Genomic DNA, 16,171 nt, shown 5'->3' with positions numbered 1-16,171 from the left:
AGTTCTGCTGGTTCCACCACACTAAGTTTTATACACGTCTAAAACATTTTCTGTATTACATAAGGGCGGTAGACATTGACTGGTGGCCAAAAAGCCTGCTTTAAGAGAAAATAGCATATCAGTGATTAATTATAAAACAGAGTAGTATTAAACTTTATTAAACGCATTCGTGGAAAAGTTCGAGGATAAGGATGTCATGTAAAAGCTACTTGATGCTTTTGCCTAGAATTTTCTAAAAATGCCCATCCTAACCGCTGAAAGCGATGAAAAAGAACACTGCATTCTTTTCCTTTGGGAGTGAACAGCAAGAAAACACGCACGTCAATGGCAAATGCACGCTCATGCTTGATCCAGATGCACACATATGGGGAAAGCCTTGAATCTCTGGAATGCTCTATTCACCGTGCTTTTGGCATAATTCAAAACGAAGACAGGAAGCTCCTCCAGGACAGCTTCTCTGATACTGACACTGACTCGGACCTCATAGACACATAGGAAGAGGTAACTAACACTATTTGAGGTTTATGATGGATTAAGTGTTTCAAATGTCTTACCTTACTGAATCTTCTAATACCCTTGCCTGGAAGGTGATATTATTCTTGTTTTATAAGCTAACTGCGGAGTAGCAGTATAGCTTTCTAAGGTCACACAGCTGGGACAGGATGGAAATTAGAAGAGAAGAAGGGTTCTTAGAGAATATATATTTTGTTTAGAATTTTAGGATTAAATAAGTTTACAGACCAGAAGAGATCTTGACACTTTAGCTTCTTCCTGGACCCCTTTAGTGACCTGGAAATCAAACTTAGGAGGCCATATGTCTTTCCCATTTTCCGACAGGTCAGTGTTAGAAAAGTGTTCCTATTTTATCCCAGACTTTATCTTCTTGCCACATTCCCAGCTCTCCTTCATAGTGTTAAGTAGAATAAGTCTCATACCTTTTCTCTGATAGCATTTGAAAGCAGCTTTTTTGCCCAACTTTAAATCTTCTCTCCTTTTTTACTCAGCAAGGAATGTAATGTAGAAAGAGCACCAGACTTTCCTACCAGATTCGGGTTCAAGTCCCAGCTGTGTCACCCCAGGCATGTTATCTATTCTCTAACATCTGTTAGTGGAAATAGTAATGACCTCCCTCCCAGGGTGATTCTGGGCAATTAATAAATGCAGTAAAGTTCCATGCATTAGAGAAAAACACTCTATAAAGATTGCTTCTTGCATTAAACTTACTAATTCCTTCACCCATCACTTAATGTTTTTCTTAGTTTGCTTAGTTTGTTGTAGGTCTTTCTTAAAATGTGACATCCACAATTCTCTAAATTGGGCAATGGCAGAGAGGTTGATTTAACCTTTGATCTGGACATAACATTTTTATCATCTGACGAACGGATGCTTCCTTGAAACCCAAGTTCTGGCTTTAATCACACTGACACCAGATTTGGCTTCTTATAAAATGGCAGATACCAGCAAGAGACATAGGGAAAGTATTTGTTTGGTTGAAACAGGCTGCCTTCTGATACAGTTGGGAAAAATCTCAAATTTGCTTTGACTTGAAATTTTAGCAATATAGCATTGAAATCAGGACAGATATTCATAAAAGTGACACAGAGTGTCAATTGCTTTTAGGGTTTACAGATACATGTTGTTGCCGAATCTTTAATAAACTGTCTACAGAAATAAGTTCAAGTGATGTTTCTCAGGACTGGTCTGGGAAGAGGAAGGGAAACATCAAAAGCAGAAGTAGGGCTATTTGCTTCTAAAACTGATTCTGTTCTTATATATAACTGTGTCATTGTCATTTAGGAAGAAGGCTGTCTAAAATTATCAAAAGGCTGTAACATGAGCCACTTTGTAATAACTACTAAAATGACATTAATTTATTATAAAATCAGAGAATGCAAAGTATACAAATATCATGGGCTTAGGACAGTAGAGAAATAAAAAGTGTATGGGATTTAGAGACATGCCTGAGCCCAAATCCTGGCTTTTTTTATTATCCAGCAGGATGATTGATTACTCTGAGACTCAGTTTTCTTATCTGTGAAAAGGGGATGACAGTGGTGCCCATCTCACAGCCTCAGCTCACATGAATTACTAACGTGAAATGTTTATAACAGTTCCTGACACATAGTAAGTGCTCAATAAATGTTGGCTGTAATTTTTTTTTTCCTTTTATTGATTAGCTTCTCTAGCCTTAGGTGTTTTGATGTTGTTTTTGTTGTTCCCAGGTGAGAATTAGACAAATGGTACCCAACCCATCTGAAACAGTACCTGATGCAAAGCGTGTGCCCATCATGCTCGTCACCTATTTTTAAAATTATCATCCTCATCAGTATTATTATTCCCCATTTCATCCAACTAGACTGTCTTTCATTTATAATTTAAATGGCTCTACAGTGGTATAGTCTGCATTTTTCTTTAAGTTCCTAATCCATTTTCATGGGGCGGGAGGTATGACCATGGAAACCGATTAGCACTTCCTTAGTTTGCATTATTCAAAATATGTCATATTTGTCAGACTGCAAGTTAGAGTTTTCAGTCACTGAAGAGACAACGCGTACTTAGAGTACACTTCAGTAGCTCCTCAATTTGTAGAGAAAAGCCTGAGCTCTTCCCTCTTTTAAAATGCAGATCACATAAAATTAATATCCGTACACAGACCTACCTGCTTAAGAAGTTTGAGAGCTAATTTAGCTTTGAAGATAATTGCAGGAATGATTAGGCCTGCAAGGAATTATATTTGACCTGAAAATTTTGTAAAGGATTTGCCCATATTTACCAAAGTCGCTTTCATCATTATCACCCTGTATTTCTGCTGCTCTGGACACATTTATATCAGCTTTTTCCGAAGAATGTTATTTGGAACACTGGTATCCCTTCAGTTATTAGTATGTGTTCTTCGAGTGAAGTCGTTTATGTGCAGTAAGTTTGAAAATGTTATATTCAAAAAAGTGAAGAGGGTGACCTTACTGTAGGATTTCTCAGAGCCTTCATTAAGTCCTCAAGTCCTTCTAGGACTCTCAGAGGCAATGTCGCCTACAGCTTTTCCCTAACTAATTTGAACCCAAGAAGCTTTCTTTTTGGAAAGCTTTCTTTAACAGCTTATCAGACAGACACTGTGTTCCAAGAAAAGCAGCTGCATAGCTGAGAAAGTGCTGATTTTGAACAATGTAAACAACCAAGTATTTTCCAGAGAAATGTATGAGACACTCTCTATATGTATTCATCCACTTTTCCCCACCATGAGCATTTTCTTGAACAGACACCTCTGCAGACAGGCCTGTGGTCTTCATCCAAATGAACCCTCATCCTATACACACACCCTGCACCTGTGCACATTCTGCCCCTATCCACATGCAGTTACCCAGCCCTGTTTCTCCCACCCCCCGTTCTCTGTCCACAGGCATTGCCAACCCTGTGGCATTTTACACCCATGCCATGGACTATATAGACACCCATTTGTGAGATTTGTACAGAATATGTGGAAAGGGGAAAGGAGTGACAAAATACATGCTTTCTTTTTTATAGTCGTTGACAGATTCTTTTTAAGCTTGCATAAGTGGACACACACTTATTTTCACAATCACTTAATATTAGAACCACCCTGAACTGAATTTAGGTCTTCTCCTGAAGGCTCTGCCCTTTGGTGCTTGTCCTTTCTTGGTTAAATTCAGAACCATTAGGTGCCCTAACTATAGCCCAAGTTGGAAATCACAGCATCCATTTCCAACTCATCTTTTCTACAGCTGTCATCTGATCTCATCTAAAGCTCTTTTCCTGATTTAAATTTATATGTCTTCCTGTCCCTGGACCCAAATGAACATGAACCTGAAAATAAGCGTGCAAAAACCTCAGCCAGGAGATACAAGATAGTAAGTCTGCTTTCTCAGCTTCATCTGCAACCACACACGTAACCCTTGACATTGATCATCACTTCCTTTGTCACTTATAGCGGCTTATGTGCACATAACACTTTCTAAAGGTGGAGTCAGAGTCTCTGTAGTTCTTTGGAAACCCCTCTTCTCAGGGTTTTGAGCTCAGTGTCAACCTCAACCAGCAAGGGAGCAATGTCCGTAGGTGTAGATGGTGCACCTAAGATTCTTCCCCACACTGACGTCCTATTATTTTCCCTCCATCTTTTGTTATCCGTTGCCTGGGATGGTCTCACCCGTCTGAAGTTCCTAGTATTCTCCATACTTATTAGGAACTGAGAGGCGATAGTCTCCAGGCATGCCAGTGAAAAGGGCTGGTCACTATCCCCTACCCAGGCTCCTCAATTTCCTAAGACCAAATTGACCATTTTCCTATCATCAAGCTTTTGAAGAAGCAGGTCAGAACTCATTATTCCTGCTCCAGCTACCACAGGCTTAATGATCACTGGAAGGTCACTATTCTTAACTGTGTTCCTAGTGAGGTTTGGCTTTGCTTTTTCATTTACACGTTGTCAGTTCTACTTAATATATATGAGTGAGCTGTGTTGGAGGTACCGTCCTTGAGGAACTGTAGAAAGTTACCTGCCCCTTAACAATGTATTCCCCTAATAGCATGCTCTAGCCTAGGATTTTCCACCCTAACCCATTAAGTGAAATTCACTGATGTCTGTTGTTCTGTGGTATAGCATGGTGCCTCATAGTAAAAGTGTGGTTGAATGAAATTGTTTGCAATAAGACTTCAGGAAGATAAAGAACTGAGTCAGGAAAAGGAAGACAAGTGCAATTTTATAATGGAAGCTAGGAAAACTAGAAAATATACAAAGTCATATCATGAAAGATTTTAAGAAGGCAGAAGAGAAGGATGAGGTCAAAGATTAAAAGTTGTAGAATAAGATGGAGAAGAGAACAGACACACTTATTTGGCTTTACTTAATTAATTTTAATACCAATATAACCACATTGTTTTTCTCAGTGCTGTGCTACAATAGGGGCTGGTTGCTTCTAGTAATGGGCTCAGCCTATTGGTGACCCTTTGGGTCCCTTGATCAATGTACTCAAGCTTATTAGAGTTTGACAGAAAATGTTAGGTAATTAAAGATTAGTCTTTATACATTGTGTGGCACTGATGAATTTATTACATTATGGGACAGTTTACCATCTTACAGGGAAAATAGATTTAAAAATTAATTGAAATCATTGAATGCAGGTTTAATTAGACTTGATCTAAGTGCTACTTGGCATATATTACATTATGACAAGCAGATGAAATGACCAGTTGTGCTTGTAGATACATGCTGTATGTTGCTTCTTTCTGATGTTCACACATGTAAATTGGAAAGTAAACACATTCCTTTAGAACTTAATATAAAAATTGATTGCTAAAAACAAATTTAGGTTGCCATAATAAACTTGGTCTAATCCTCATCCATCCATCTAAGACCAGAGCAGATAACTTGAATTTTATTTTATTTTAATCTTCCCCACCATCGATGCCGTCTCTCGAATTCAAAGCAGGTTTAAGGTTCAGTCCTAAACTTAGAAATGGTGTCTAGTGGGGATTATTTTTCTCTTATCTAGAATCAAATTGAGGATTTTCCAGGGACCTACACAGTAAGTAGGAAAGAGAGACTCTAACGTAGTTTTGAGGTTTGCTTGTTTGTTGGGCAGACTACCAACTAACAATAAATTTCTTGGCTATGGAGACTTACTTCTAGTACTGGTAAACGTGAATTGCTTCTCTGACCAAGTGATATGCCTTTCAAGTACTTTAAGGATTGGCCTGTGATTGTAACACTGGCGGAAGTTCGAGTTCCATTACTGTCACCAGGAGGTAACTACTTTCCTTAAATTTCTTCATCTGACTACTAATGATAATAATGACACTGAGATGAGCTTAAATTATGAATTCATAAGGCAGATTTTAAGAATCTCTTTATACTTTAGTAGGAAAAATTATTGTCTCCCTCTTTCTTTCATGCTATCTCTTCTTCCCTTGAACCCCCACTAGTTCTTGAAACAAATACTATGCTAATTTTTAAAGTTTGAGGTTTTAAGAGTGTTACAGACTGAATATTTGTATCCCCCAAATGTATCTGTTGAGGCCCTAAACTCCACTGTGATGTTATTTGAAGATAGGGACTTTGGGAAGTAATTGGAGTTAGACGAGGTCATGAGAGTGGGGCCCTCATGATGGGATTAGTGCCCTTATAAGAAGAGCCACCAGAGAGCTTGCTCTCTCCTTGCCATCTGAGGACACAGGGAGAAGACAGTCATCTGCAAGTCAGGAGGAGGTTTCTCACCAGAATCTGACCTTGCTGGCACCCTGATCATGGGCTTCTAACCTCTAGATCTGTGAGAAATTAAGTTTCTGTTGTTTAAGCCACCCAGACTATGGTATTTTATAACAGCCTGAGCAAAGAGTTATTAGATTCTGATAGAGTTCTTTGATTACGCTTTAAAATCATATTCCTCTTACATTGACTGTGTTTTCTTATTGTTAGCAGTAAGAATTAAATTATAAAAGTTACCACCATTGCTGTATATCTGTGATGAGCCACAGATATGCATCTCTGCTTCACGGGATGGAGTTAAAGTCGTCAAGAATAAGGCCTACTTCAAAAGATGCCAAGTGAACTTTAGAAGAAGGCGAGAGGGTAAAACCAATTGGTATGCTTGGAAGTGCTTACACATTTTACACAATTTACACATTTGAGTGTAAATACAGTACACTCAAATATGGGTGATAGTTCATGTAACCAGCAGAGAGATCATTTGTCAGATTGCTTATGCCTGTGTTGAAGAGGCTATGATAGTCGGTGCAGCTTACACTCATGAACTTACAAAATATAGTATGAAGGTACTTTGTATTTGGATTCAGTTCACACCTGAACTACCACTGGAAATAAAGTGTTTGGGGCCCTGAAGAGAGCTGTGGAAAGAAGCTTTTCCATCCCTCACAGAACCAAACGATTCCCTGGTTATGGTTCAGAAAACAAGGAATTCAAGGCATAAGTACTTTGGAAGAACATCAGGGATCAAAACGTTGCAGATTATATATGGAAGGAGATGGTGACACTTACAGGAAAAAATGTACTCAGCACAAAAAGAAGGTAACTCCAGACGCCGAAGAGATGTGCAAGAAAGTTCATGCTGCTGTATGAGAGAATCCAATCTATGAGAAGACACCTAAGAAAAAAGTTAAAAAGAAGAGGTGGAACTATCCCAAAATGTCTCTTGCTCAGAAGATCAGGTAGCTCAGAAAGCAAGTTTCCTCCAAGCTTTAGAGTGGGCTAGTGAGGGTTGAACGAAAACACCGCATTCCTATGAAGATTTTTCAGATAAGGACAATCAACTTATTGACGAAGAAGCTAAAAATAAATACATTGAAAAGTTACCACAATTTCATCTTTTGGTTTTCAGAAATAAATTAAAAAAAAAATCAGGTGTGGACTTCTGGTTTCTACTGTTCTTTGACAAATATCAGCACTGCTGTTGACCTGTGAGCCTTTCACTTGACCTCTCTGGGCTTCAGTTTCTACAGAATGAATTGGCTGATACTTAACCTTACTTTCTGTTCTAAGCACTCTCTGATTTTATTCAATCCTAATATTGAGATCTGAGGAATTTATCATAGAATAAAAGAGAAAATATCTGCATCCAAGGTTATTGAAAGCTGGTGAAATTTTTATTTGGTATACAAACTTCAATTCAGTTCTCAAATACTTACAAAAGGATATATAGCAAGCACTCCTGAACTGAAAATTTTAATCCCGTGACTTTTAATTTTTACTGTCTTTCTTCTTCCCGTTAGCACATCTGCCTGCCAAATACCAAAATCCCTTTGTTTTCTTATATCGATTTTTTTTTTCTTTTTTTTTTTTTGTGGTATGCGGGCCTCTCACTGTTGTGGCCTCTCCCGTTGCAGAACACAGGCTCTGGACGCGCAGGCTCAGTGGCCATGGCTTACGGGCCCAGCCGCTCTGCGGCATGTGGGATCTTCCCGGACCGGGGCACGAACCCGTGTTCCCTGCATTGGCAGGCGGACTCTCAACCACTGCACCACCAGGGAAGCCCTATATGGATTTTTTTTAATGATGCAATAAAGACCTTTAATTACTAATAGATATATTTTCTTCTTATAATGGAATCTTAATGTTTTAAAAGGGAGATATTCAGAGAACAAGTAATTGCTTTCTCATGTACTTTATGCAAAGCTGGTATAGGACATTTGATTTATTCTTGCTGATCTTCAGAATCTATTTAACGTGAATAAAAGCAGTATACTGTTTCCATATGGCAGGTGTCTTGAACTTTGCGTTAATTACTTTTCTTCCTTTTAACAAAAAAAAAAGATCTGTAGAAATCTTTATTGTTCTATCTAGACTCCTTTAACAGTGAATCAGTCACATTTTGACCTCGAAAATAATTACCAGATGATTTAGTAATGCGTTATTAAGACTGTTAGCAGAACAAGTTAAAATCTGAAAATGGGAAATTTCAGGTCTTTAGAGTATTTTTAAATTACTGCTGCCCTGTCTGCCTGGCATATTTTGCCTAGCTAAACTGAGTTTCCTTATTGTAGCAATAACTATGACTCATTTTCCGGTGATTGGTGACCACGCAGGAACCCTGGATTCCTAGGTCATCTTTCATTCATATGGCCGCCCATCATTTTACCTGTTTGTCTACTCCCTCCTGTGGCCCTGGTGCCTTCTACTCCCTGACTCTATTCTGATCCTTGAGCCTCCTCCTCAACCCCATCCCCTATCCTCAGTCATTTCTCTTTGTCTAACTGGAAGGTGGCTGTCTCCCCTGCAGCCCTGTCAAGTGGTTACTCCTCATACCTACTATGGGATGAACAAGAAAACGGGAACCTTCGTCATACAGCCACAACAAGGAAATAAATTCCACTAACAACCTGAATGAGCTAGGAAGTAGATCCTCCCCTAGAGTTTCCACGTGGGAGTGTGGCTCAGCCTACATCTTGGCTTCAGTCCTATGAGACCCTGAGTAGAGGACCTGGCCTGCCTTCTGATCTGTAGAAACTGTGAGATAGTAAATGGGTGGTATTGTAAGTTACTGGGTTTGTGGTCCTTCATTATGCAGCAATATAAAATTAATCCATGGCTCTCTGGCTTAGTCTTCTAGTCCTCTCTCCCCACCTACCCAGCAATAGCCACAATGGGGTCTTTGCTCTTCCTTGAATATGGGGACCGTGTTCCTCTGCAAGACCTTTGGACCATCTGCTGCTTCTGCCTGAAAAGACCTCCCCCTAAGAAAGGTATATGGCTCACTTTTTTTACCTCCTTTAGGTATTTGTTCAAATGGCTTCATATTGGAGAAGCCTTTCCTAATGCATATACATACATATGTAGTCATTATATATATATGTAGACTATAAAGTAGAAGCCCCACCCAGCACTCACCTACCTTGCTTAAGTTTTCTCCATGGAACTTATCGTATCTGTATCATTTTTTTGTTTACCATGAGAATTCAAGCTCCATGAGGACAGGGATTTTTGTGTTGTTCTCTGTTGTATTCTGGTACATGGAGCAGTGCTTCCAACATGGTAGGTGCTTAATACATGTTTGTAAGTGAATTCACATTTTCTGTTATTTTGACCTTATTATATTTCTATGGAAATTTATAATTTTGGAGACTCTTTTTTTCATTAAAAATGTTGTCATATTAAAGGAGAATGAAGAAAAAATATTTGAAAAACCACAAGATTTTATAACTTAATACCTGCAGAATTTAAAACAAATCTAAATGCAATTCAGCAGAAAAATAGAGGCACTTAATAACTGTTTGGTTTCAGAGTACATGCCTCACTGTACAATTTAAAGCTTAGTGAATTTCTTATCACACAGGTTTGAAATACATTATACTCTAAGGTTATGTTCATACACTGGATAACTTTGATTTTTCTTTAACTTTGATCTTTTAATGCTAGCTTTAAAAAACTCCCTTTGCATTATTTCCTACTATTAAGAAATTTACATAAAACCGAATGGCACAAAAAATCCAGCAAAAATATAAATAATTCAAAACTTCAATAGTAAATATAGACCCATCACTAGTATTTGATACTAATTATTTAATAATTAAATCCGCTAATCCTCCATGCCTGTTATCTTTAGTAGAATGTTTTCATAGTGGCCCAGAATTTTTTGATTTATTTTTTGACATTTGCAAACTATTCTTGTAAAGAGTTTCTGCTGTCGGAGCATGTCCATTTTTAGTAAGAAATAAATTTTTGCTTAGCTGTCTATCAAGACTGTTTATACTTGGTCTTAAAAATGTCCATATTTTTTGCTTTTAAAAATGTCAACATTAAGTCGGGTTTCCCCAGCCATTTATGTATAACCTCCTATAATTCCTTTCTTGCTACTATTCTCTTCCTCTTCCAATGGTCTCTGCTTAATATATATAGTGCTCTTTTCCTTTCAACATTTTTCTTTCTCTTAAAATTCAAACAATAAAATAGAATAGAATAAATTAACAAAAAGCCTTAGCAATAGTTTCTCTTGTAGGTCTAAACATGAGTCAATTCAGACATGGGTGGCTAGTTGTTTTATCCCATGAATGAGTCATGGGCTTGGGAAATTCATTGCACCTCCTGCAAGAGCATTTTTCTCTCCAATCTCTGATGAAATACCCTCCCCACCTTGTTCAGGTGGAACATGTTCCTCTCACATATGGCATTTCTATGTCAGCAGATATTTTGAAAGCATAAAGCGTGGGATAAATTGACACTTTGACTCTACCATTACAAATCAATGTTGCCAGCAGTTAGAAGGTTCTGTTCACATGGAAGGTAATAACCTTTCAGTCATTTGGTTTTGTATTCCCAGATTAAATAGCTAATAGTTTGTTATCCATTCATTATCATCGAAAATGGCTATATCTTTTCTCATTTATTCTGTTTTGGAAATTACATTCAGTAAACATTGACTTTTTATTGCTGTGCAGTTCTGTGAATTTTAACACATGTATAGATTCTTGTAACCACCACTGCAGTCAGGATACAGATCTCTTCCATCTCCACAGAGAAACTCCCACCCGCTGCCCCTTTGATGAATGCCTCCACCCACACCGACCTCTGACACCCATGATGTGAGTTCTCCATCACCATAGAGAAATGCTTTTTGAAAAAGTCATTGAATCATTGATTGCAGATCCTCCTGAGACTGGCTTCATTTATTCAGTCTAATGCCTTTGAACTTCATCAAGGTGTTGTGCATATCAATAACAGGTTTTTTTTTTTCAATTGCTGAGTTGTATTCCATGCTACCGTACCACAACAAACTGTACCACAGTTTGTTGCACCATTCATATGAAAATATATTTTGGTTGTTTCCAGTTTAGAGTGATTATGAATGGAACTGCTAAAATATTCCTGTGTAGGTTTTTCTGTGATCCTAAGTTTTCATTTCTTTAGGGTAAATACCCAGGATTGGAATTTCTGAGTCATATGGTAAGTGTGTGTTGAACTCTATTAGAAACTGCTGTACTGTTTTCCCCACCAGCCGTGTATGAGAGTTTCAATGGCTCTGCATCCTCACCAGACATTGTAAAATATAGTGTGACATCTCCTAATGCTTTTAATTTTCATTTCCCTAATGGACAGTGATGTTGAACAGTTTTCCATGGTCTCTTTGTTATCTGCATATCCTCTTCTGAGACACATCTCTTCGACTTTGCCCTTTTATTTATTATGTTGTTCATTTTCTTGCTGTTGAGTTTTGAGGGCTCTTTATGTATTTGGGATGCAAGTTCTTTGTCAGAAACATGATTTGTAAATGTTTTCTTCCAGTCAGTAGCCTGTCTTTCCATTCATTGTGTCTTTAACAAAGCAAAAGTTGTCAATTTTGATGAAGTTCAATTTATCAATTTTTTTTCTTCTTCAGATCATGCTTTTGGTATCATATTTAAGCACAATTTGACGAAGCCCAGTTCATGAAGACTTTTCTCCTATGGCTTCCTTTAAAATTTTTTATATTTTTATGTTTTACATTTAGGTCTATGAACCATTTTAACTTTTGTTTCAGTTGTGAAGTTTACGTAAAATTTCATTTTTTCCCCAAATGGATGTCTCATTGTTCCAGTACCATTTGTTGAAAGGACTACTCTTTTTCCATTTCATTGACTGTAACTTTGTCAGAAGCAGTTGGCCATATTCTCTGTGTACTCTGTTTCATTTATCAATATATCTGTCCTTTTGTCAATACCACAGTTTTGATTACTATAGATTTACAGCAAGTCTTAAAAATCAGTAGATGCAATTTCTCCGTTCTTCTTCTTTCTGAAAAGTACTTGGGCCATTCTGTTTACTCTGCCTTTCTTTATAACTTTTTGAATCAACTTGTCATTATGTACAAAAAATCTTGCTGAGATTTTAATTGGTATTGCCTTAAATCTGTAGATCAATTTAGGAAAAATCGACATCTTTATAAACTTGAGGCTTCCAGTATATGAACACAGTATGTCTCACCATTTATTTAGATCTTTTTTGATTTCTTCCATCAACTCTTATAGTTTTCAGCATATAGATCTTGCACATTTTGGTTAGATCTATACCTAAGTACTTTGTTTTGGACTTACTATAAATGATAAATATATTTTTTAAAAATTTCAGTTTCTAATTGCTACATATTTGTATGCTGACCATGTGTCTTGTGAAACTTTGTAGTTTCAATATCACTTCTGTTTTCAAAACTTTTGTAGTGTTATTCGTATCTGTCCTTCGAGTTTGTCACCCAGGTGACAGTCTGGGACCTGGGGGATGATGTAGTCCATAGATTATTTCTCAGAGTATCTGATATGTGGTTTAGATCCATGCATGCACAGCTTGAGGTAAGCCCAGAAGTCCATGAACGACATTAAGAAGTCCCTTCCTGAGCTCCTTCCTCATTACACTCTCTCTGGCATATTCCCATTTCCTGTGGATTCCCTGGAAGGAAAAGATCAAAAGACCCTTCATTCAGAAAGCTGGGGTTTGATTTTCCCTTCTCTGCCTTGCAGCTGCACCCTCTTCTGGGGCCAAGAGGTAGGAGAAGAGAGAGAGAAAAAGTAAAGGGCATGCATCCCATGCCCTTGGGATCACAGCTCCAATCAGAGAGGAAACTTTCCCTTCCTCATAATTTTAGGCTTCTGCACTTCCTCCAAGCTGTCACTTTTGTTGCTGCCACCACTGGATTGCTTGGGGGCTGAGACACAAGAGAGTGGAAAAAAAAAGTGATTTCATCATTCTTCTGAGTATTAGGAGACCTCTTTTCTGTTCTTTGAGCCAGAACCAGAGAGTTTCTCTTGGAGCGATCTTTGTCTACACCATGACCATCTCTGGGCTTGGGGCTGTTTTGAGTCTAGATCATGAGATACGAGAGGAGAAAAAATGGTAAACTAATTGCTGGTTCAGTGGCATTTAAAATTCTAATCTTCCCCAGTATTCCCAGCAGTGTTTACTTTGAGTCCTCAAACAGCTGCTCTGTGCATTCTGTCCAGGTTTTATAGCTTCATCCAGTGGGTGCAAGAGGGTAGAGTAAGCTTCCTCTATCTTACTTGCAGCATCTTATCTCCCAAAGGGCAGATGATGGTGACCTGTTAACTTGAATGTAATTTTGGTTGCCTGTGAATCCAAGGACATTTACAAGATGCCAAGATGTTTTCTCACCTTGCTGTTGAGGTATATCTTACATTTAAAGAGATGGATATTTCTTACATTTCAAGCGATAGTTGAACTGTTTAAGGCGCTGGAAATGTCATCTAGCCGTGTGCCCAAGAAGAGGAGGGGGACTAACATTTGCAGTCTTTGCCCTATTTTAAATGTCTATTGCCCCACCCCACCCCCGACCTGCCAAATTCGATAGGGGTGGCCATGTAACTGAGCTCTGGCCACTGGATCGTAAAGAGAGGAAAGCACACCGGTTCTGCGTCTGTCCAATAAGAGTTCCTCCATGCTTTTATCCCCTTCTGCTGTTTGGAGACCTTAGATGCCACAAGGTGAACATGGCAGAGCCTTCATCAGCCTGGTTCCTCAGATCACTGAATAGATGACCTACATTTGCAACCATAGTTAATTTGCAAGTTGCTAAGAAAGTAAATCTTAAAAGTTATCATCACAAGAAAAAAAATTTTTGTAACTGTGTGTGGTGATAGATGTTAACTAGACTTATTGTGATGATCATTTCATAATATACACAAATGTAGAATCACTGTGCTGTATACCCAAAACTAATATACTGCTATATAGCAATTATACTTCAGTAAAAATGTATATTTGAATAACAAATAAAGAGATAGTTTATATTTTACATTTAGCATTGAATCGTTTCCAACTACAGCTCACTACATATATATATATATGTATATATATATATATATGTATATTTAATAGAGTCATGAGGAGGGAAAGATTTCTTTAGCTTATTTGTATTGAGGCAGTTACTCATATTTGGATAGTACTGTTTTCAGCAGTAAAGAGGAATCTACAAGCCAATTAGTCTGAAAAACTGGTAGTCAACGTATCTATGATGTGCTCTTGGAACTTTGTGTCCCGGATGGTATAACAGTTGTACTCATTACCATACACAAAAGCATTTTTTTTTTCCTTGCCACACTTGCAGGATCTTAGTTCCCTGAGCAGGGATTGAACCCAGTGGCGGCAGTGAAAGCGTGGCAGTGAAAGTGCAACAGTGAGAGTCCTAACCACTAGACCGCCAGGCAGTTCCCACAAAAGTATTTTTATATTTAAACTTTAAGATCTTTTAATTTTGGACACATAAATCTTGTGAGATAAGTAGAATGGTTTACTACCTTCATATTTTATAGCTCGTAAATCTTAATAGAGGCTGAATTGCCCTCTCATGATCACCTAGTTGTTTACTCTGAAGAGCCAACACCGTAACCAAGGACTTTTGTTACTCAAAGTTCACTGTGCTTTCCACTAAACCATGCTCCATTATTTACTGGTGTGTGATGACATGGATCTGTTTGATCCAAAAATACTGAGCTGTCCATAACCCCGGACAAGTCTTAAAAGACAGTCTACACTTCAAACTCTCTTGGTAGGCATTAGGCAATGTCTAAGGAATTTTGACAGAGAAAATAAAATACAATAGTGATAGCAGGTCTTAAGAAGGAAATCTGACATGGATGGGATGGAAGAGAAAGATTCTGGAAGATGGGAAATAGGTTCTTCAAGGGTAATGAAAGAAAGTTGGTGAAACTAATTGGGATGTTACCATTGGGAAGGGACACATGTAAGGGGCATTATACAGGAAGAATCAGTAGCACTTGATGACTTATTGAATGGTAGGGACGAGGCACTGGTAGAGATGGAATATTCTGTGGTTTTGGTCTTTGGAGAATGATATGCTACTGATGTGAGCTGGGGTTTGGGAAAAGGACTAGTTAGGTTTCAAGCTTATAGAATGTTCAGTTATATCAGGACGAAAGGAATTTGGAGTTCTGGAATAGGAAATCAGGTCAGAGTAGGAAATATAGGTTTGTGGTAGATCCTCAAAGATGTGACAATTGAATCCCATAATAATGGACAGAATTTCTGAAGACAAGTTTATAATGAGAAAAGAGGAGAAAACAAAGGACTAAAGCTTCGAGTGTGTAAGCTATAATATTAAGAACTACTGAAAAGTTTTATTTGAATATTAGTTTGAAAGTATCCTATGGCTTCTGAAATTTTTGAAGTTCAGCCAGGATAGAGGTGTGTTCAGGCATGCATACTTAAGTAGAACTCTCACTTCTCTGAGGCCAAAGTAAATCTAGCACTGCCAGGTAAATGTGTTCACCAGAAAGAGTCAGAATGCACTTAGTTAGTTAGTGGCACTTGTTTACTTATGGCCTTTGCTTATATTTCTGTCCAGGTGAGATTTTCACTTCCCAGTTACATGTCTAGATGGGTTAAATGCCAGGCATGTCTCCAAGATGATGATCCCAGTGCTTAGTCCCAAGACTACTTTATATTCACAAAGCCTGACAGTGCTAATGACGATTTTCTCCTGGATGTTTACAGAGTCATTTGTATCTCTGTGGCATTTCCAAAATAGAGGAGGTATTTACATGTTGCTCTTTAACCTTTCCATAGGATTTTTTTTTTCTTTTTGCTCTACTAAGGATGGTACAGTAGGTGGTGAAGAAGTTTAGAGGAAAAGTGTCATTAAATTGTCTTTTGTGGGCTTCCCTGGTGGCGCAGTGGTTGAGAGTCCGCCTGCCAATGCAGGGGACA

At 38.1% G+C, this 16,171-nt stretch overlaps 1 protein-coding gene across 3 annotated transcripts in view; it reads left to right on the top strand.

Annotated features, from left to right (window-relative positions):
- INPP4B (inositol polyphosphate-4-phosphatase type II B) overlaps positions 1 to 16,171 on the top strand; it is a 493,426-nt gene that overhangs the window by 256,779 nt on the left and 220,476 nt on the right. The window contains exon 9 of one of the 3 annotated variants that reach the window (XM_027117065.1): positions 10,978 to 11,043. The exons of the other annotated variants lie outside the window; for them this stretch is intronic. Coding sequence (XP_026972866.1) covers positions 10,978 to 11,043 — 66 coding nt within the window. The remainder of the gene's footprint in view (positions 1 to 10,977; positions 11,044 to 16,171) is intronic. 3 annotated transcript variants of the gene reach the window in all.

Source organism: Aethalodelphis obliquidens, unplaced genomic scaffold, assembly GCF_003676395.1.
Source record: "Aethalodelphis obliquidens isolate GAN/ISIS:26980383/991018 unplaced genomic scaffold, ASM367639v1 scaffold17, whole genome shotgun sequence".
Lineage (NCBI taxonomy): Eukaryota > Metazoa > Chordata > Mammalia > Artiodactyla > Delphinidae > Aethalodelphis > Aethalodelphis obliquidens.
The sequence above is the reverse complement of the archived record's forward strand: the minus strand, read 5'-3'. Positions and strand labels throughout refer to the sequence as shown.